Source organism: Sporobolomyces salmoneus (assembly GCF_050403485.1).
Source record: "Sporobolomyces salmoneus JCM6883 DNA, S_salmoneus_JCM6883_v1_ctg7, whole genome shotgun sequence".
NCBI classification, from domain to species: Eukaryota; Fungi; Basidiomycota; class Microbotryomycetes; order Sporidiobolales; family Sporidiobolaceae; genus Sporobolomyces; species Sporobolomyces salmoneus.
Window position 1 is genome coordinate 224,199 of NW_027481156.1, and position 20,137 is coordinate 244,335.

At 50.5% G+C, this 20,137-nt stretch overlaps 7 protein-coding genes across 7 annotated transcripts; 5 read left to right on the forward strand and 2 right to left on the reverse strand.

Annotated features, from left to right (window-relative positions):
- Positions 1 to 5,468: 5,468 nt before the first annotated feature.
- TIF5 (translation initiation factor eIF5) lies at positions 5,469 to 6,912 on the reverse strand (the record flags this gene model as incomplete). The annotated part of the gene is made up of 4 exons (XM_076629907.1): positions 5,469 to 5,574; positions 5,650 to 6,601; positions 6,676 to 6,726; positions 6,798 to 6,912. The coding sequence occupies 4 exons, from the start codon at positions 6,910 to 6,912 to the stop codon at positions 5,469 to 5,471; spliced, it is 1,224 nt and encodes a 407-aa protein (XP_076490072.1).
- Positions 6,913 to 7,638: 726 nt separating this feature from the next.
- Positions 7,639 to 8,810, forward strand: JCM6883_000900 (uncharacterized protein; the record flags this gene model as incomplete). Its single annotated transcript, XM_076629908.1, has 2 exons — positions 7,639 to 7,648; positions 7,702 to 8,810. 2 exons carry the CDS (start codon positions 7,639 to 7,641, stop codon positions 8,808 to 8,810), a joined length of 1,119 nt encoding a protein of 372 aa, XP_076490073.1.
- Positions 8,811 to 9,309: 499 nt separating this feature from the next.
- RRT8 (Rrt8p) lies at positions 9,310 to 10,519 on the forward strand (the record flags this gene model as incomplete). Its single annotated transcript, XM_076629909.1, has 5 exons — positions 9,310 to 9,458; positions 9,521 to 9,681; positions 9,761 to 10,088; positions 10,170 to 10,259; positions 10,336 to 10,519. The coding sequence occupies 5 exons, from the start codon at positions 9,310 to 9,312 to the stop codon at positions 10,517 to 10,519; spliced, it is 912 nt and encodes a 303-aa protein (XP_076490074.1).
- Positions 10,520 to 10,721: 202 nt separating this feature from the next.
- JCM6883_000902 (uncharacterized protein) lies at positions 10,722 to 11,757 on the reverse strand (the record flags this gene model as incomplete). The annotated part of the gene is made up of 3 exons (XM_076629910.1): positions 10,722 to 11,410; positions 11,480 to 11,593; positions 11,658 to 11,757. 3 exons carry the CDS (start codon positions 11,755 to 11,757, stop codon positions 10,722 to 10,724), a joined length of 903 nt encoding a protein of 300 aa, XP_076490075.1.
- Positions 11,758 to 11,837: 80 nt separating this feature from the next.
- JCM6883_000903 (nuclear speckle splicing regulatory family 1 protein) lies at positions 11,838 to 13,207 on the forward strand (the record flags this gene model as incomplete). The annotated part of the gene is made up of 3 exons (XM_076629911.1): positions 11,838 to 12,167; positions 12,235 to 12,433; positions 12,504 to 13,207. 3 exons carry the CDS (start codon positions 11,838 to 11,840, stop codon positions 13,205 to 13,207), a joined length of 1,233 nt encoding a protein of 410 aa, XP_076490076.1.
- Positions 13,208 to 13,388: 181 nt separating this feature from the next.
- Positions 13,389 to 14,689, forward strand: ARG82 (inositol polyphosphate multikinase; the record flags this gene model as incomplete). Its single annotated transcript, XM_076629912.1, has 3 exons — positions 13,389 to 13,661; positions 13,729 to 13,905; positions 14,003 to 14,689. The coding sequence occupies 3 exons, from the start codon at positions 13,389 to 13,391 to the stop codon at positions 14,687 to 14,689; spliced, it is 1,137 nt and encodes a 378-aa protein (XP_076490077.1).
- Positions 14,690 to 15,011: 322 nt separating this feature from the next.
- EDE1 (Ede1p) lies at positions 15,012 to 20,125 on the forward strand (the record flags this gene model as incomplete). Its single annotated transcript, XM_076629913.1, has 9 exons — positions 15,012 to 15,039; positions 15,129 to 15,188; positions 15,256 to 15,282; positions 15,341 to 15,544; positions 15,615 to 15,854; positions 15,929 to 15,992; positions 16,055 to 16,528; positions 16,597 to 20,017; positions 20,087 to 20,125. 9 exons carry the CDS (start codon positions 15,012 to 15,014, stop codon positions 20,123 to 20,125), a joined length of 4,557 nt encoding a protein of 1,518 aa, XP_076490078.1.
- Between the last annotated feature and the right edge of the window lie 12 nt (positions 20,126 to 20,137).

Below are 20,137 nucleotides of genomic sequence, written 5' to 3' on the forward strand. Positions count from 1 at the left end.
GCTAGGTTGGAATTCCAAGGCTAGGTTGACCTTGTTTGGTATTTTCAACCTTGGAAGCTCTCCAGCCTTTGTATCACATGCTCCAGTTGGGTGTGGATCAGTGAAAGGTAGAAGAGCAAGAAGAGAACTCGGAGGTGTGAATAGATTGTGGTCTGTTCTCATTCCTTGATCTATTTTTCTCATGTCCTTTTACCTTTACCCGCTTTCCTTCACTCCTGTTGGTCTTCTTCCACTCCCTCTTTGCTCCCACCCTCTGTTTGTATCAACTCAGCATAAGTACCCCATTTTTCTATCCTAAGAACCCCATTTTTTGGCTACGAAAACTGTTTATGTTTTCTTTCTCTCTCCCTTCGTCCTTGGCAGCAACAGCTTCTTCACAGTGAGGCAAGCACATCTGTTGCACAGTCAAGCACATACTACACAGGAAGCTCAGTCAATCACCTCAACGAGGGGTACTTCTGCTTTTTTGCAATGGCAGCGCGTCAGACTTCTACTACAACATCTGATGTTGAGTAAATCTGAAAGTTGCGGGTTCGAGTCCCGCGTCGGACTTATCCTTTTACACTCCATTCATTTTTACTCCATCCCACCATCCCTGAACGAGTTCCAGACAATTTTGAGGTTTCGTAAGGGTGGAAATTTTCAATTTTTCTCACTCTACTTCCCCCCGGTACATGCAGGAGAACTAGGGCTTTGCGATAGACTACATGTACCTCAGAACTGCCCAAAAGAGTTGAGCGAGAGAGAGTCGATCAACTCTAGTGTAATTTTCTCTCTCTCTCAATTTTTACTATTTCAGATCATTTCAACCCAACTTTTTGATCATTCACCTAGCTCACACCAACAGGACCAGCTGTTGACAATATGATGAGCCTTGTAAGTGCCTCTCATGGACTTTGTCTTCCAGCGTCAAAAGAGAGGAGAATTGACAATTTTGCTTTGGCTCTTGTTTTCTTCTGTGTACACGGCTGAACCAACCGGAGAGTGTGTAGTCTGATTGCAGCCATCAATTGAAGAGTTCAAGAGGGTGATGTAGATTACAGGCGCAGAATCACCTTTCGAATTCTCTAACGTCTCCGTAACCGAATCGTTACGCTCCTCGTCTCGTCCGACTTGCGAGTCCTCACCGTCTTTGACCGATCCTCGTCACATCGCGTCCGCTTGGAATACTCGCCCGATCCACTCTCGTCAAGTCGGATCGACTTCATCGCTTGCGATCAATCTGAGCTCACTCAAATCGCTCTCGTCAACTTCACATCCAACGTCTGACTGCTCTCAAAAGAAGGATCCCCCTCGTATCTTAATCATCAATTTTGCCGCGCGTTCGACAAGCGGCGCAGCTTCACACTTCCCCGCTCTCAAACTTGCCTCATCGACTACGTCTCGCTGTTGCTCGTCTCCACGATCCAATCTCGACTCCAGAGCATTTTAACCCTACGACGATCTCACCTACCGAACCCGAAAAGCTTTGCAAAGTTGTCCCTACTGCCTAACACGACTCTCTCAACGTCTTCTCGGGGAAGGCTTCCGACACTCTTCCGGCTTCTTTGTTTGAAATTCATCACTCCGTCGGTAGCAGACTTGGTAAAGGAATTTCGATTTTCGAATCTATCCGCTCGCGGCTAATGAGCTCGAGTTCCTCGCAGGCTATCCTCGCAGGCTATAGTAAGACGAATCCGAGGAGTGGCTTCAACCAGCTGTCGCAATCTTACGTACGCTCCCGCATCATTCCAAACTCTCGTTACGACACTTTGCGTCCTTTCCTCAGTCAATTTGTCATCGCCTATCTCGCCGATATCCCTATCTACTCCGAGACTCTCGAAGAACCCGAAGATCACGTACGTCAAGTTCTCACAAAAATGCGAGAAGCGCAACTTCTCGCCAAAGCTGAGAAATGCTCGTTTCACTCAGATTCTGTCGAGTAGCCCGGTTTCGTTATTGTTCAACACTGAGTCTCCATGGTTGACTCGACAGTACAAGCTATTCATGATTGGCCTCAACTCAACTCCGGTCCAGAAGCGCAAGCTCTCCTCAATTTCGCAAACTTCTGTTGACGGTTCGTTAATAACTACTCTTCTGTCGCCTTTCCTCTGCCTCAGCTCACTTGTAACAGCATATCCTTCTCTATGGACGTCAAAGCAGTCACCGCTTTCCAGAGACCCGAAGCTGCTTGTAAGGTGAGTAAATTCTTCAACGTTTCAACACTTTCCTCCCTCTTCAGCTCGAAACTGACGCTTACAACTTTGCACTCAGGCAGGTCTCTTGCACAAATACGATGGCTGTTATCTCTCTTGGCCTTGCATTGAACAGTTAGGTCAATGAATCTTCCGTAGTTGTGAGAGTGAAAGGACTTCCTTCAAGGTTCTGTTCAATCTCAGATGGCGTCCAAATCATATGCGAGGTGCACGAGTGACACCGGAGAGCTTCCCAGGCCTTGGAAGAGTGTGAGAGATGTAAAGAGAGCGAGCGTGACTGGAAAGATATGGAAACGCCTAGTTTTGGAATTGATCTCTTCAAATTCCGCTCCGCTCCGCTCATCTGGGATGGCAGACGAGGCAGGCAGTACTGTGCTCCCTTGCAGGCTCGAGGCACAAGAAGGAAGGAGCTCCTCACGATCCCGCTCTTTCCAAACTGTATATATTTGTTTTACCGGTTAAAGTTGACATCGCAACTGGGGATATGGCCGAGTGGTCTAAGGCGCTACGTTTAGGACACCTACTTCTTCTGAAGAGGCGTGATCCGTAGTCAGAAATGGCGAGGGTTCGAACCCCTCTGTCCTCAATTCTTTTTGTCCTGAATGCAGATTCAATGTGACATTTTTTGCTGGAAGCGGGCAAACAGATGGAAGCCACCAAATACAACAGAATTCGGCAGCGTAGGTAGGAGTGAGAGCAGTTCGACAATGAGGGTAGGATTTGTGAATTTGGTTCCTTGCTTGACTCCGAGAAAGACCCGAGGAGGACTGAGTTTGGTGTTGTTTCCTTGTCAGAGCACCATCACAAGCAGGCTTTGGATGTGAGAGGGACAAAGCAAGACCCAAAGGAAGAGCCAGGTGTGGCAGGGGGGGGGGGGGTGAGGTTCAAGGGGGTAGAGGGCGCAAGTTGCGAGACTATTCCCTTGAATTCCAACCAACTATGCGCCTCTCTCACTGAGCTGTCAGAGAGCCGCTAGAACAAATCCCTCCAGCACAGAGGCCTGGTGTTGAAGAGGAGAGGAGCGACAAGCGAGGGCGAGAACGAATGGGAATATGCGGAGTGGGAAAGTTGTCCCTCATTGTACTCTGCAGATCCTCTGAAGCTCAGAGGATACTCGACTATATCAGCTGAACATTGACATCGCGAGAAGAGCAAAGAAGTGAGAAGAAAGTGCTAGACAGCTTTCGCTTTTGATGATTTTCTGAAGAGTCGAGAGATACACGTCCGAATGGAGCGCGCGTCGTTCACAATAGCCACAGGCTCAATCACGATATTGTCTTGTTGAAGAGGACATAAGAACCATTGGTGTCGAGTGGAAATTGAGGGAGAGAAGCGCAGGAAAGTGAGGGAGTGATTTTTGAGCATTGACCCAGTTGCGAGATTACTTCAACTGAATCTCCACCTTGTCTCTCTGTCCTGTAATCTACATCACCCTCTTGAACTCTTCAATTGATGGCTGCAATCAGACTACACACTCTCCGGTTGGTTCAGCCGTGTACACAGAAGAAAACAAGAGCCAAAGCAAAATTGTCAATTCTCCTCTCTTTTGACGCTGGAAGACAAAGTCCATGAGAGACACTTACAAGGCTCATCATATTGTCAACAGCTGGTCCTGTTGGTGTGAGCTAGGTGAATGATTAAAAAGTTGGGTTGAAATGATCTGAAATAGTAAAAATTGAGAGAGAGCGAGAAAATTACACTAGAGTTGATCGACTCTCTCTCGCTCAACTCTTTTGGGCAGTTCTGAGGTACATGTAGTCTATCGCAAAGCCCTAGTTCTCCTGCATGTACCGGGGGGAAGTAGAGTGAGAAAAATTGAAAATTTCCACCCTTACGAAACCTCAAAATTGTCTGGAACTCGTTCAGGGATGGTGGGATGGAGTAAAAATGAATGGAGTGTAAAAGGATAAGTCCGACGCGGGACTCGAACCCGCAACTTTCAGATTTACTCAACATCAGATGTTGTAGTAGAAGTCTGACGCGCTGCCATTGCGCCAGCCAGACTGTACTGAGTACTCGTTGATGACAGCGAGGTCAGTTTACAATATATATACCGTATGACTGAACGAACAAATCCCAAAATTCACCCCATCCTTCCCCTCCGAAACTCTCGACGAAACACTAGGCGGAGCGAGAAGACACCCTAGTTCACAGCATACATTCAGTCGAGGCGAATTTGGTGATTCCCGAGGTAGAATCGGCGGAACTCATCCCCTTTCTCCCTCTCCAGAGTACAAGATCTGATAAATTCCACCTCGGTACCACCCTCTTTCTACCTCCTTCTGACAGGAGAAGAGAGTACAGTAGGCAGAAGGATCATTCCGATGTCCCAAGGTCAGAAGGGAGCCGCCAGTGTTGGACCGAGCAGTTTCACAAAGGCGAAAACTCCAGAATTTCCGCTTTACTGTTCTGTTCAACTCCTTCGTTCCTTCAATCACATGTACGATACATTCTCTCCGCCGCCTTTGGTATCTCCGGGTCCGGTTATCGCGAGCGATTCGGATCCTCAACCTGGGAATGCCCGGGCTCGAAGTTCCAACGCCTAAGAACGCTTCAAGCTCATGCTCGGTGGTTTCTTTGCTTTCGTCCCAGATGAGGAGCGACAGACACCAGCGTTTTAGCAAGAGCCTGCTAGAGTACGATAGAAACAACTAAGCATGTAGACTAATAAGCAAACGAAGCGAGGTCCAAGCGGTCGTGAAAATCGTCCAAACGGCATCGAGGGTACAATGAGACAGGGGACAAGACGCAGAGCGGGCCTTACAGACTGTCAAGATTGAGATAGCCGTCGAGGAGCAGCCACTGGCTCGAGAAGACATCAAGAGGAGAGGAAAGAAGGCACCGAGTTGCACTGTCGCTCGTGCAAAGTCATTCGTAACCGAAAGGCGACGTCGACAGTCACGTAGCTCCTACCAGCAGAGACGTCTATGAAGGTTCATAGAGGCAAAAAAGAGCGGTGAGGAGCAAGCGAGAGACAACAAACACGGCAGAACCGCTGTGCGAGGATTTTGTGCTCTCTCGTCTGAGGCAAGATTCCGACAGAGAGCGTCCCATTATGGAGTTCGAAGTGAGAGTAACTGCAGGAGAAGAGGTGGAGAGGCGAAATTGAGCGTTGAAGCTCGGCTCGACTAACTCGGGCCTCGCGCACCAGACCGCTTCGCAAGCGAAATCTCGCAACACGAACAGTCTCGGTAACAGAGACTGAAGAAGGGGAGCGGAGATTTGCAAACATTGCACAAACAGACAAGAGAATATCGAAAATGAAAACCGTAACTATTCTTCGTCCGAATCCTCCTCGTCGGAATCAGCAGTCGAGAGCCAAGTGAGGAAAGGTTCGGCGGCCTTGCGGACCTTCTTCGAATTTTCCTTGCTCGTGTACCTACGGACAATCACGAAGTTCTATCAGGCAAAGATCCTCATCGAACTCGTCGAAAGAGAGAGACGAAAAACTCACTTTTTGCTGACATGAGTTCCCCACGATTGAAGAAGTTCTTCCTCGAGGATGTCGGCTTGGTAGAGTTCCATGAGAATCTTGGGAAGAGTCGGGATTTGATCGGGAGAGGTTTCACCGAGGAGACGTTCGAGACCACCGAGGAGAGCTTTTTGATGTTTCTCCGAAGTCGTCAATTTCGCAAAGAGGGCGAGGTGAGATTCGAGCTCGTCGACGATCTTGACATCTTCGAAGAGAGCTTGGAAGAGGGGGATCAAAGTCTTGTACTTCTTCTCGATACCGTCCTCCTCCGCCTTCTTGTAAATCTCGACATCCGTAACAGATCCCTTGTTCTCCCTGACCCATTGTCCAAACACATCGTAGGTCGTTTCTCCTCCTTCGTCATCGTCGTCGTCACCGAGGAGAAGGGAAGATTGAAGTTTCGCGTCGAGTTTTGAGATTCGAGCCGCAACTGCTTCTTTCGAGGTATCGACCGACCAATCCTCATCGTTTTCCCTCTGCGCGATCAACCTCGCCGCTTCCTCCTCCGTCATGATCTCGGCTGCTCCCGCTTCAATCTTCTTAGTCAACTCGTCATCACTTCCTCCTTCCTCATCTTCGACCTGACCCGGTTGTCCCTCGATCGCATCTGCTCCAGCTACTGCACGCTTCTTGCTCTTCTTCGAAGCCTTCTTAGGAGGGTTCTTGAGGATGAAGGTCGTGAGTTTGTGTCTCATGTCGATATCGCCTTGATGTCCACACGCTTTGCAATCGGCGAGAATGTAGTCGTTCTTCGTGATTTGCAACTCGGTTTCCGGGTTCTTGCACGATTGACAGAGGACGAACTTGTTGATGAAGACGTCGAGGAGGTCGCGCATACGGTTTTGATCGTGAGCTCCGTTGACGATGTATCGCTCAGTTTCGTCGTTGAAGGTAGCTTGAGCTCCGAGTTCGCATCCGAAGAACTTGGTCGGGTCTACAGGGTAGGCAATCGAGTTAGCTTGCCCGTTCGATCGTCGAATCGGCAAGTCGAGGGAAACGAAAACTTACAAGAAGAGGGACGGTTCAAAGCCCTTGCGACATCGGCCATGTTGGGGAAGACTAGCAACGATCCAATCAAGGTCAGCTCTCACTCAGCCAGGCTAGGCAGAGAAGAGAGAGTTGGGATTTACCAGTCTTGATTCCGTTTCCTTTTCCCTCAATCTTTGTCAACAAGACTGGCATCTTGTAACGGTAGAATCGATCGGTAACATCACGACGGACGTTGACGGTTTGTACGCTAGCCATATTGGGAGTAGTAGAGGGGGGAGGTTTGTTCACGAGAAAGTGGTGAAAGGCGTATGAGAAAGTTGAGAAGAACTACGAGGACTAGAGTTGAACTGCCGGTGAAGCATGAACTGGGTAGAGATCTATCTCATGAACGAGTACATCAGTCGTCGGAAAGAGAGGAGCGATCGAGGAGAGAGTGGGAAAAAGTGTGCTTACCACGCGAGAGATGTCGGGAGGGACGGCGGAAGGGACGAGGAAAGGTCTAGTTTGAGACGGGATGGCGGAAACTGGTAATCGAGAGGGAGTGGATGCGCTCTGGCAGATACTTGAGGGAGAAGAGAAGTCGAAGAGAAAGAGCAAATCGAAATTTGTCTTGTCTAAGTTATTCAAGCAAAATCGTTATCCTCGATTACGATTCGGAAGGAGACAAAGGGAGCCCTTTTGACTTGCTACGATGACCCGCTCGAGAGACGTCTCGTAACGACTGATCCGCCTCAATTGCACGAATGTCTTGACGGTAACGGAGTCGCGATAGAGGAGAAGCCCGACTCGCGAGCGACTCGGACTGCAGATGAGCTCGTGCTAATCAAACTGCTCCTACCTACGGATCTTGAAACAGTCGATTCGCACAAGGAGTGACTCGCTCGGATCGGAATGAGAAAAGCTCCCGGAACGTCAAGGTGCCGAGCGAGTTTTCAGAACGAAATTCTCGCTTTCCTCTTTCCTTCTCACTCCCCACCGACTATGCCTTCTTGTAAGTCTTTCTCGATCGCTCAACAATATACAAATTGACTCGGATCTCCGTAGCTCGTCGATCCATCTCGGTACCACCTCGCTGTCAAACGACTCCGACGCCTCGTTCAACTCCTTCGACTTTTGACGATCCCGCTCTCGTATCTGGTCTTCCTGCTACTCCCGTCTACGGAAGACACACTGGACTCGAATCATACGTTCCCGAAGGGTTTCCTCACACTTTGAAAGGGTACGAGAGCCTCAAGCAGAATCCGACGAAACCAACCGAAGTGAGGCCTCAGGTGGTAACCACTCAAGCGCGACCAGCTTCACCCGCAATCGATTCTCTCCACCGAGCCGCCTCTCCCGCTGTCGCACACCTCAAAGCGGCACTCAGCTCGACTCGCCCTCCTCCTCAGGCTCCTCCTCCTCCCCTCGCGAAGACTGATTATCCTCCTTCTCCTCCATCTCCAAAAGCATACCTCCACCACGCCGAAGACGACTACCTTCGATTCGATCCGAACCCGATCAATCCGCAAGCTCTCCCTCTCCCTTCTCCCCCGCTCGAAGGAGAATACTTGTTCCCAGATCCGACTGGTCGTGCGACGCTCCTCCCTCATCCAAACCCGAATCGAATTCCTTCTCGTCGCGTCTCCTCGATCGAATCCGTCTCGTCTCCAGCATCTCGTTCCGACCTCGATTCGCCCCTTCCCTCGCACTCGAAATCTCCCCCAAGTCTCTCTGCCTCTTCCTCGAATTCTTCCTCTCAACAGCGACTCGTCCCTTCAGCTCCAAAACTCGAACCGACGAGGACTCTAGCCCCTTCACCTCCTTCTGGGACTCTTTCGCAATTATCGGGTTCAGCTCCAGTTTCACCAAATTTCGAACTTGAACGTCCGTTCTTCGAGCACTGGACTTCTGTGCAACCCGGTGATCGTTCGGGTGGGGAAGGTGGAGCAGCGGGAGTGAAGAAGGGAGTGATGCAGTTGGATCGAGGAGGAGGACCGGGAGGAAGGGGAAGAGGAGCGAGAGCTACCAGAAGTGCGCATCATTCTCCGTCTCCTTTGAGAGGCGGCAGCGGGGGTATTTCAAACGAAGGGAGGGAGTTGGAGAAAGCGCAAGGGAGGATCAGGGAATTGGAGAGAGAGGTGGAAGCGTTGAAGAAGGAAATGGAGAAAAAGTAAAAACCCCGAGGGAGTGAAATCTCTCGCATAGTCGAGAGTTCCGGTGTTTTTCTGTCAGGTGCGTCAGCTCCAATCTTGTCGTCGTACGGAGTACATGACTGATGAAAGTGTTGTTGCGCACCAGATAGCTAATCCGCATTCTTCTCTCGCTCAAAGTCAAAACCTCGTTCTCTTCGTTTCTTCTCGTACCCTCTGTGTCTGTCTGTCGTAAAAGTAGTATCACTTGTTCGTTTCCCTTCTCGTGCGTCTGCAATCCTGCTCTGTGAGGGACGACCGACGAGATCTCCGTTTGCGAATCAAGGAGGATCGACTCGCTTGCGAACTGCAGAGAGCGCTTTGACTTTCGAACGAACTGCCGCTGCGTTCGAAAGCGGTGAAGGAAATGACCACGAAAACTTCAGACTTCGGTCGATCGCCATGACGCACTCAAAGTTTTCGAAACTCAAAACTCTGCTCCTCTCTCCTCTTTCTTCCACTCACTCTTCAAACTCTCGACATCATGTCATCATCTGCGACCGACTCGAAAGATAAAGCCGGTCTCATTCAACGCCAAGTACAGAAGGGACTCGCAACGGCGAAAGAAGATGCCGTTCAACTCGGTCAAATCGGAGCTGCAGCAGTTCAATCGACCGCTTATCTCTACCCTGTGTAGGTCTACCTCCTCTACTCTCTCATACGCTCCATGTACTAACCCAGGATGAGGCAAACAGGAAGGGATTTCTCTACATTCTCCAACATCCGAAACTCGCACAATCCCTCACTCCCCTCTTGATGAGAACCCTCGGAATCAGTTCAATCACCGTGTTATCCATGTTTGTATTCGCCTACTTTCCTCAAGTCGCTTTGTTCTCAGTCTTTTCTGGTCCTCTCGGTACGTCATTTCCCTCACTCTCTCCTCGTTCCTTCGCTCACACAAGCTAACCTTGTTCTGTCCTCTTACAAACATGTAGCATTCGCCATTGCGGTTCCCGTAGTGCTCGCCGAATCCTACTTTATCATTTCCCTCCTCCTTCGCTCCCTCGTTTCTCCCGCGCTCAACTCCCGCATCTTCGATGCGATCCTGATCCAACGGGGTCACACGTCCCTCGTCTCCCAAGGTCGATCGATCAATCGTTCCGGTCGAGGAGGCGCCGTTACCCTCGGGAAAGAACTCTTGAAACCTGTCAAAAAGTTGAGCGGTGAAGGTTTGGTCAGGTATTTGATCACACTACCGTTGAATTTGGTACCCGGCGTGGGAACGGCCGTGTTCTTGGCTTTGAACGGTATCAAGGCTGGACCGTGAGTCGTTCTCTCTCTGTTCGCGGTCTCGCTGAGAGAGGAATTGAAGCTGATTTTCTTTTCTGTCGTTCTGGAATGTAGTGCGGCTCATTCGAGGTATTTCGAACTCAAGAAGTTCTCCCCTTCGCAACGTAAACAATTCGTCGAGAAACGTCGTGGAGCCTACACTGCGTGCGTTCCCCTGCCTCTTGCCCTCCTTCCTCTCGTACCCTCCAACTGACTTCTCACTCTCTCTCTGCGACACTAGCTTTGGAGCAACTACTCTCCTACTCAACTTGGTACCCCTCGTAGGACCTTTCTTCAGTTTCACTTCGTGTGCGGGAGCGGCTCTTTGGGCAGCAGATATCGAGGATCAGGAGAAGGGGAAGAATGGGGATGGAGGGATTGGAGGCGACGCGGCTGAGGTAGAGGGGGTCGCTGATGAAGAGTAAAGGGAGTATATTGGGAGAAGGAAGGAGGGAGGCTTACTATAGGAAAGTTCGTAAATAATCTGAAGAAGTATCAAATGAAAAGCAGTTCTGTAGCATCACTCGCACTCTCTCTTTCTCCTCGAGACCATCCAAAGAGAGTGAAAGCGAGCAACCTCATGATCGTCTTTTCGCAATAAGCTACAGTGTCTTCTCAAATAAGCTACTATGCCTTCGAGTCTCTCGCCCTAACTTCCTCTTCCAATTCCCTCAATTCCCTCCTAACTCCTTCCAATTCCTCCCTCTTCCCCTTCCTCTCCCTCTCTACCCTCTCCTCAAACTCCCCCTTCTCGATCCTCTTCAAAGGTGCCCAATCCCTCATCGTTCGTTTCGTCTTGATCCATGCGTTTTTGAACATCAAATCGGAACGTTCGGAGAAAGTTAGCGAAGTCGGATCGGAGAAATGGGAGGAATTTGAGGGGGCTGTTGGAGGGAGAGGAGATAAGAGGGATGGACGATTTGTGGGGAGAGGAGGGGAATCGGATTGAAGAGCAGTAGGGAGAATCGAGTCGGTGGAGGAGGAAGAAGGGGTCTCGAGTTCATGTCGTTCTCGTTGTCGGTTCTCTTCGGAGCGTTGTAGTAAGTTGATTCGGAGTAGATCACCTTCATTCACGAGGGATTGGACGAAGAGACATCCTAATCCGAGAGTGAATCCACCTTTGAGGTGTTTTGTAACGGAGGATTGAGGCGTTGAGCGTTGGAAGTAGGAGAATAGAGTACCGGAGATGATTCCGGAAATTAGAGTGGGAAGGAAATTGTGCGTGTGAGGACTTGGAGGCGAGGCAGAGGGAGAGAGAGGAGATGGGAGGAGGGAGAAATGAGTGAAGAGAGGGATTAAACCGTATTCTCGGATACCTGAAGCGATGTCAAGGCGTAGTCAGAGCTCTGAATACGCTCGGAGTGGTTTATGAGGCAAGGACTGACTGAAGAACGTGAACGAAAAGACTCCAGTGTTGAGGGAAGTTTTAAAAGATGCAGGAATCGCTTCAATTCCTCTAGCTACTCCAGTCGCGGCTCCTACTACTCCTCCCAATACAGCTGAACAATCAAATATATCGTCAGTTGCGGAAGGAAGAGACGCAGAAGAGACGAGAGAGCTCACTGAACGACATTGTCGAATAGACTACTTTGAGGGGCGCGGTCCGCAGCGTATGATCAAGTAGTGAAGTAGGTGGTGCTAAAGGTCCTTCCATGCTCGTCATGGTCACTTCGAGTGAATAGTCGAGGTGAAAGAGATTCTCATCTCTCTTTCCCTTTCTCCCCTCACTCCCTCTCTCTTCCGATGAATCCACCCGGCAAGAAGCTTTCTTTCGGACTCAACAAAGCTGCCTTACCCCGACAACCCGTCAAAGGGAAAGGAAAAGCCTCCTCGACTTCTCTCGCATTTCAATCCGCCGATGATTCCGACGAAGACAACGCTTCACGACCACCACCACCTCCTACGGCGAAAGGAGTATCGACGACGAAATTGAGTAAAGCGCAGAAATTGAAACAGCAACAGGAATTGGAATTGGACAAGAGCGCGTATGAGTACGATGAAGTTTACGATGCGATGAAGATGGGGGAGAAACAAGCGCTCGATAAAGTGAAACAAGAGTCTAGTGATCGGAAAGTCAGTCCCTCTATTCTCCTACTTCGCCTTGAGCGAGTTGAACTGATGAGAGGAAGACAACTTGTAGCCGAAATATATTTCGAAATTGATGGAAACTGCTGAATTGAGGAAACAAGATCGCTTAAGAGCAGAAGACAAGATGATTGCGAAAGAGAGGGAACGAGAAGGTGACGAGTTTAAGGATAAGGAACAATTCGTGACTCCGGGGTATTTGAAACAACAGGAAGAGTTGAGGAAGATTGAGGAAGAGGAGAAACGATTAGAGGGTGAGTTTGAACAACCGATCAAACAGAATGAATATATATCGCTGATTGTTTGCTTCGTTCAAATCCACAGAAGCGAACGCTGGGAAGAAAGGAGGAATGACTTCGTTTTTCAAAAGTTATCTCGATTCGACTTCTGCAACTCACGCCGCTGCGGTCGCCGCAACTCAACAACAACAGAACCCCGATTCTAGCTTCAAGATCGTCGCACCACCATCCGCAGTCGAACAAGAACAAGAGAGGGAAAAGACCGAGGTAGAATTGGCGAAAGAACACGAATTGAAAACTGGCAAGAAGATTGAAGTGAATGACGATGGCGAGATTATCGATAAACGACAGTTAATGTCTGGTGGATTGAATATCGTTACGAAACCGAAGAAACTTGGACCTCAATTACCCAACTCGGGAGGAGGAGGAGGAGGAGGGTTCTCATTGACGATTCAAGAACGACAAAAACTCGCCGCGGAACAATCGAAGCGCCAGGAGGAGGACGAGAAGAGTAATGGTGGATTGGGAGGATTGTTACATCCTGGATTGAGCGCCGAGGAGAGAAGGAAACAAATGAGGGAACGACAATCTCGAGAGATTGAGAGACAAATGGTTGAAATGGAGAAGAAACGGAAAAGAGAAGAGGAGGAGGAGAGGGAGAGAATGGTCGTACAGAAGAAGGAGAGGAGGAACGATGAGACTAAAGTCGAGATGTTGAAGAGGATGGCCGAGGAGAGAAGGAAGAAGAGGGAACAGGAAGAGGAAAAAGCAAAATTGGCGAATTCGTGATTTTGGTTCTTTCGTGACTCGGATGTATCGTTTTGCATTTCTCAAGTATATTCTGTTGCAACTATTCCGCCGTCTGTCTTGTCGTTCAGGAAGTTGAAAGTGTGAGGTTGCGCCGACATCCGAACGAGAGCACTTTACTCCGCTCGGTTCCTTTCGTCCCTACCTCTCACGCCCTCTCGCGATGGCCACCTCATTCACTCATCAAGTCGGCGGGCACCCCTCTACGATCCTCTCTTCCCCTCTGTCCTCTTCAACATTGATCAAACCTTCATCTCAAGTCGAACTCGATTTCTACCAATCGATCGGGCCGAGTCTCGCGAATGGAGAGTTCATGAGGGAATGGTGTCCTGCATTCTATGGGACTCTCAGATTACAGGGTAAATTAGCGGGACAAGAGGGTGAGGGGAAAGAGTTGAATGATGGAATCGTCGCTACTCAGAACGCTCCTTCAGAGGTATGTGCGCCTCAGAGCGAATCCACCTGAACGAACGAGCTGACAAGACGCGTGAGGGAGCGAATAGATGCTCGTGTTGGAGAACCTGACTCATCGATTTCGGAAACCCAATGTCCTCGATATCAAACTCGGTCAAATACTCTATGATGAGTCGACAGCGAGTCCAGAGAAGATTGAGAAGATGAAGAAGGCGGCGGAGAAGACTACGAGTGGTGAATTGGGAGTGCGATTGACAGGTTTTCAAGTAAGCTTTCTACCTTTCTCTCTCTTTCTCCTCTGTCTCGTGGTCCGTAGGACGTCGTAGAGAGGAGAGCTGATCCGAGTGCGTATCACCGAGATAGGTATGGGATCATTCAGGACAAAGCTACGTTTCAACTGCGAAACCGTTTGGTCGAAACTTGTTACCTTCCGAACTCGACTCTGGTCTCTCTCGCTTCTTCTACCCTCCCTATTCATCCCTCACTTCCGCCGAACAACAATCATCTTCCTCTTCCTCTTCCTCAACCGCGACACCCTTCGCTTCGTCGTCATCTTACGAGCTCCCAATCGCACCAACCTCTTTCCCTCCTGCTCTACCTCTCGACCTCCTCCTCCCTATCCTTCGAACGCTCCTACATCGTCTCAAATCACTAGAGATCCTTCTTCGAACCGACAAAGACCTACAAAGGTTGAAAATGATCGGGACTAGTTTATTGATCATCATCGAAGGAGACCCTGACGTACTCGAGGGTTCCCTCTTACGTGCCGTCGCTGAAGATTCCGACCGAACCAACGAGGAGGAGGAGGAGGAGGAGGAAGAGGAGGAAGAGATGGATGAAGAAGGAAACGCAATGGAGGAGAATTTGATCCCGTTCGAGATTAAATTGATCGATTTCGCACATACGACGTTGAGCGTCGAGGGGGACAGGAACGAAGTTAGTGAGGGAGTGAGGAAAGGGGTCGAGAATGTGAAGGAGGGTTTGGGGAGATTGGTGGAGAGGTTGGAGAGGGAGGAAAAGGAGAAAGAGAAGGGAGCGGTCAGGAATTAGGGGGGAGGCTGAGGACAGAGGATAGTGTACACGAGGATGGAAGGTAGCTTATGACTCGCTGAGATGGCTAGAGCTTACTTAAAAGCGGAGGGTATCGATAGTCGACTCGAATTCTGTGCGAATGTCAAAGCGTTTTATTTTCGCCCTTGCTTTTCGTCCGCTTTCCGAGTTCCTGACTGCGAGGATTCGCAGGATCGTTTCGCTCAGTGATAGCTGTGATAGCGCGTATGCTGATAGACCTTGCTCAATTTCTCCCGCCTCCCCACCTCAAGCTTAAGGTCTTTCCCATTCTTCCAAATCACTTCCAACGCTCGATCTCTGGATGGCTACGGAACCACTTCCAGCATCTCGTAAGCCTTTCCCCCTGCTCAGCGGGACTCTCCCCTCCCTCCTTTCTTTGAGTGTTGATGACGCTGAACTTTCCCACTTTCTCTGATAGTCGCCTCGTACAAACCTAGCAGTAACGAGAAGGAGGCTTATGACTATCTATTCAAGAAAGGTGAGCATCCACTTGTACTCTGCTCGTACTGAGGCTGACTCTGTCCCGCTGTTTCCGATCACTCAAGCCGACACCGAATCTCTCGGCGTTCTCAGTAAGCACACAGATCACTGGCTCACACTCTACACAGCTAACCTATCGTGCGTTGATAGCTGGAGAACTAGCCGTCCCGTTCTTCTCCCACTCTTCGCTCCCACCGATTCTTCTCGGAGAGATCTGGCAGATCTGCGATGTCGACAACGTCGGATTCCTCAGTCCCGAACGATTCGGAGTCGCTTGTCGATTGATCGGTCACGCTCAAGAGGAGAAGAGGAAGAAAGGAGTACCTCAAGTTAAACAGGAATGGGTCGGACAACGTAAATCCCCCCCTCTCTCTTTCCTCCCTTTCGCTGCTCGAGAACTGACTAGCTCGTCACAACCTGATAGCTGGACCATTCCCTACTTTTAAAGGATACTCGATCCCCTCCCATCTCTCCCCTCCTACGTCGAACGATTCCCCCACTTCGTCTTCCATCTCTCAACGAGCTGCTCCTCCTGCTCCTGCGTCGAGACTTACGGCGCAGAACACTGGAACGGATATCAACCAGATCAAGCAGGATGATAAGACCAAGTATGCGAGGTTATTCGCTGGGGCAAATAATGGAAATTTGACGGGATTACTCGAGGGTGAGTACCCCTCTTTCAGCGACTGATGGAGAGCGATGACTGATCTGAACGGATATACCTTGCGAGGGTTGTAGGAGAGAAAGCTAGAGACATTTTCATCAAATCAAACTTGCCGTACGAGACTCTGGGTCAAATCTGGTACGTCTCTCCCAGGCTCGCATTTCCCATATCTCGCCTGACCCTCTCGATCTCGCTACTAGGAACTTGGCGGATACTCACGCCCGAGGATCTCTCGACCTCGCCGATTTCACGATCGGAATGCATCTCCTTCAGCTCGTCCTCAACGGTCAATTATCTCAAGACGCACTTCCGAAAGTCCTCGATCCCAAGATGTATGCGAGTGCCGCCGGATTGAACGCTCCCGGAACCGGAGGAACTTCAGCAGCCGCAGCAGGCGCGGGAGTCACTCCTCAAAGTCCTTTGAGACAGTCCTCACTTCCTCCGAGACAAGTCTCTTCGCCTCCTCCTCCTGCTGCGACTCCACGACAACCTCAGTTTCAACCTCAACCGCAGGCTCAGAATCAGGGATGGAAGATCTCGCAGCAAGAGAAGGAAGAATCGGATAATTGGTTCTCTCAACTCGATGCGAATAATAAAGGAGTACTTGAAGGTGAACAAGCAGTCGGGTTCTTTGGACAAAGTGGACTCGGGAATGAAGAACTCGCAAAGATCTGGTAAGTCTGCCGCCTTCTCTGCCTTTGTGAGTGTCTCGAAGTCAACTAAGTGATTTTCGTTTCGATAGGGATCTCTCCGATATCACTGGATCCGGCAACCTCAACCGAGACACTTTCGCCGTCGCGATGAAACTCATTCGGGAGAAAGTCTCGAACCCTTCCGGATTCCAACTGCCCGATCAGCTCCCACTCGAATACGTTCCCCCTTCCCTCCGTTCCGACTTGTCTTCCTCCCGAGCCGGATCTTTCCCTCCTCCTCCTCAACAGATGACTCAACCTCAACGAGATCTCCTCGACTTAATGGGAGACGACGATTCGCCTTCGACTCCGACTCCTTCTTCTCCTCCTCCTCCTCAAGCCGCCGCTTCTTCCTTCGCTCCTCTTCAACCTCAGTCGACTGGACCGATTCAACGATCTCTTTCCCCTCAAGCGACCGGTTCGAGCTTCCAAGGTTTACAGGGAACCGTCTTCCCTCAGAACACTGGTAGTCGAGTTATCAGTCCTCAATCGACCGGAAACATGAGAGGAGGATCAAGCGGGTTCCAGAACGATTTCAACCCTTCTCACTCCACCTCGATCCCTCAACAACAGCCTCCTCCTCCTGCAGCGACAAGTTCCTCGAACTTCTTCGACGATAACGATCTCGCAGATACGACTTCGAACCTCGAATCCCTTCGTACTCGCTCGACTCAACTCGAGAAGGAGGAACAAGAAACGAGTCGATCTCTCGAATCGACCTCAAAGACTCGAGAAGAACTCGAAAACGAAGTTGAAAAAGTCAACGAACAGATCAAAGCACTCCAAGAGAAAGTATCGACATCTCGACAACAACTCGAATCTGAACGTAACGCGGTCGAAGACCTCAAGAAACGAGAACAAGATCAAAAGGGTGTACTTTCCAGAGCTAGAACGGAATTGATCAGTTCGGAGAGTGACTTGAGTGGATTGAAGATGGAGAAGAGTGAGTTGGAAGGAGAGTTTTTGAGGGATAAAGAAGAAGTTAGGGAAGTTAAGAAGAGGTTGACGATGGTTGAAGAGGAGAAGAGGATCTTGAGGGGAGAGATTGAGAAATTGAAGAAGGAGGGAAGGAGGGAGAAAGGATTGGGTGCGATCGCGAGGAAACAACTCGTCAGTGCCGAATCGGATCGTGGCAAGTTGGAAGAAGAGTTTGAACACCTCAAGACAGCTCCGATCGAGACTCCCGTCGTCGAAGAACCTCCTCGATCAATCCAACAACCTCAACCCGCCCTCGCAGTTCCCCTTCCTCCTAGCACCGTCACCTCTCCCACCGCTTCGCTAAGATCAAACAATCCTTTCGACAAGCTCAACCTCGCGAACGCTGGTCTCTCCCCTCAACCGACTGGACAATCGACCAATTCGACTTTGAACCCTTTCCCCTTCGCGTCCCCCTCTCCTACCGCCAACTCTTTCGCCGCCGCCGCCACACCTTCTACCGAACAGTCTCGCGATATCAGCTCTCCTACCCCTACGAGCGACGTCTCCGCAGAAGACAAAACTCCGAACGTTCAAGATTCGATCCTCCCCATCGCTTCGGCCGCTGCAGGAGTCGTCGGAGCCGGAGCTTTGTACGCGCTCGAGACTGCCGGTAGCTCGATCACGCACGCTCTCGGAGTAGGATCTCCTACCGCCGAAAAGAAACCCGAACAGGAGGAGGAGGAGAAAGAACCAACTGAGACTGGAAACGATGAGGTTGATCCATTCGGAGTTCCTGCAGCACAACACGCTCGAGAAGAGACTCAATCGACGACAGGCGGTGGCGCTTTCGATACGCCGGAGACTACTTCGAACGCTGGATTCGGAGACGATTTCGGTTCGAATTCGTTTGGAGATGATTTCGCCTCGGCTGCTCATCAACCTGAACGACAACTCGACGAGGACGAGAAGGAAGAGACGGCTCAAGGGACTCTTGGTCAAGTCGATAACGACGCAGGTTTCGATGAGGCGTTCGAGGAACTCAAACCGACTGAATCGACCGCGAAAGGAGAAGAAGAACCCGAAACTGTCGAAGGTAAACTCGGAGACTTGAACGATCAGGAAGGATTCGACGACGCATTCAAGGAGTTCGAGCCCGAGTCGAAAACCGACGACGACAAGGACTTAGAAACTGTTTCTGGAACTCTCGGTCAAGTCGATCAAGGAGCGGGATTCGATGACGCGTTCGACGAGTTACAAGAAGAGAATAAAAGTGAAGATAAGGGAAAGGGGAAAGAGGTAGTGCGGGATGATACTTCCGAGGAGGAGGACGACGTTTTCGCCGAGACGAACGAGAACATTAAAATGTCTCCCGAGGAGGCGAACAAAGGTGAGGAGATGTTTATTGAGCATTCGAAGAAGACTGGTGAAGAGGAGGATGAGGACGATTCTAGCGACGATGAAGGAGAGGGACCTGAAGATCTCGATCGACCCTCTGCGTTCACTCGTCGCTCCTTCGACGCTCAAGAACCCTCGACTTCCGTTCCCGCTGGTTCGAACTCGACTTCGGCAATCGATTCGCCGAATCCGCTCGCGAAGGAAGGGACTTCGAACTCGGAATCTGGTGAATCTTACGTTCACGTTTCGAGTTCGACGGCTGAATCTTCTGGTATCCTCGAAGAAGTCGACGAACCCGCTACTATCTCCCCTCTCCCGGTTCCTACTCCCGTTCCCGCCCCGATTCCCACCTCGACTCAACGCAGGGCAGCCCCTCCTCCTCCTTCTCGCAGCACAGCGGCGTCGATCGCTTCTCCCTCTCTCTCGACATCTGAACAACCTCGAGACGTTACCTCCTCCGTTCCAGACGATTTCGATACAGGATTCGACGGTACACGTCTCGAATCCAACTTGCAACAACCTTCGACGACGATGACGACGACCGATGATTCGGCTTGGCCTTCCGCTCAACCTACCACGTCAGCTGCCCCTCCCGAAGACGATTTTGAATCTTCCTTCGCCGACATGTCAATTCAGCAACCTTCGACTTCTTCGGGCGATCACGCGAAGGAGTCGTCCCAACAAGGATTCGACAACTTTGATGACGATTTCGATTTCAAGCCTTCCTTTGATGGCGAGACTACGGACCCTACCCCCGCGACGGGAACCGAACAGAAGGAGAACTTTGATGAAGGAGCGTTTGCCGACTTCGACGACTCGTTCGCTCCCGCCGCTTCTGCTGCTTCGACACAGCCCGCGCAGCCGCAAGAGTCCGTCCCATCATCGTCTGGACCTCAAGCGCAACCGCAAAAGGGATTCAGTTTCGACGAATCATTCGGTAAATTCCCCTTCGGCGGAGAAACCTCTTCCTCCTCGACGACGACTACGACGACAGCCCCTCCAGCTCTCGCTCCTCCTGTAGCGTCTCCACCGGCGATGGCTCGAATGCCCAGCATCGGACTCGGCGATGCTCGACCGGACGACTCGAGCGATGTCAAGGAGATTTGTTCGATGGGATTTGCGAGATCGCAAGCGATTGAAGCTTTGGCGAAATATGATGTGAGTCGGTCTCTTTCTCTTGATCATCTAACTGCGACTGACCCGCCTTTGCTCACGGCGACGAAACAGCACGACTTGAATCGAGCGATCAACTCGCTCTTAGGTTAGAAACTTTCTGTA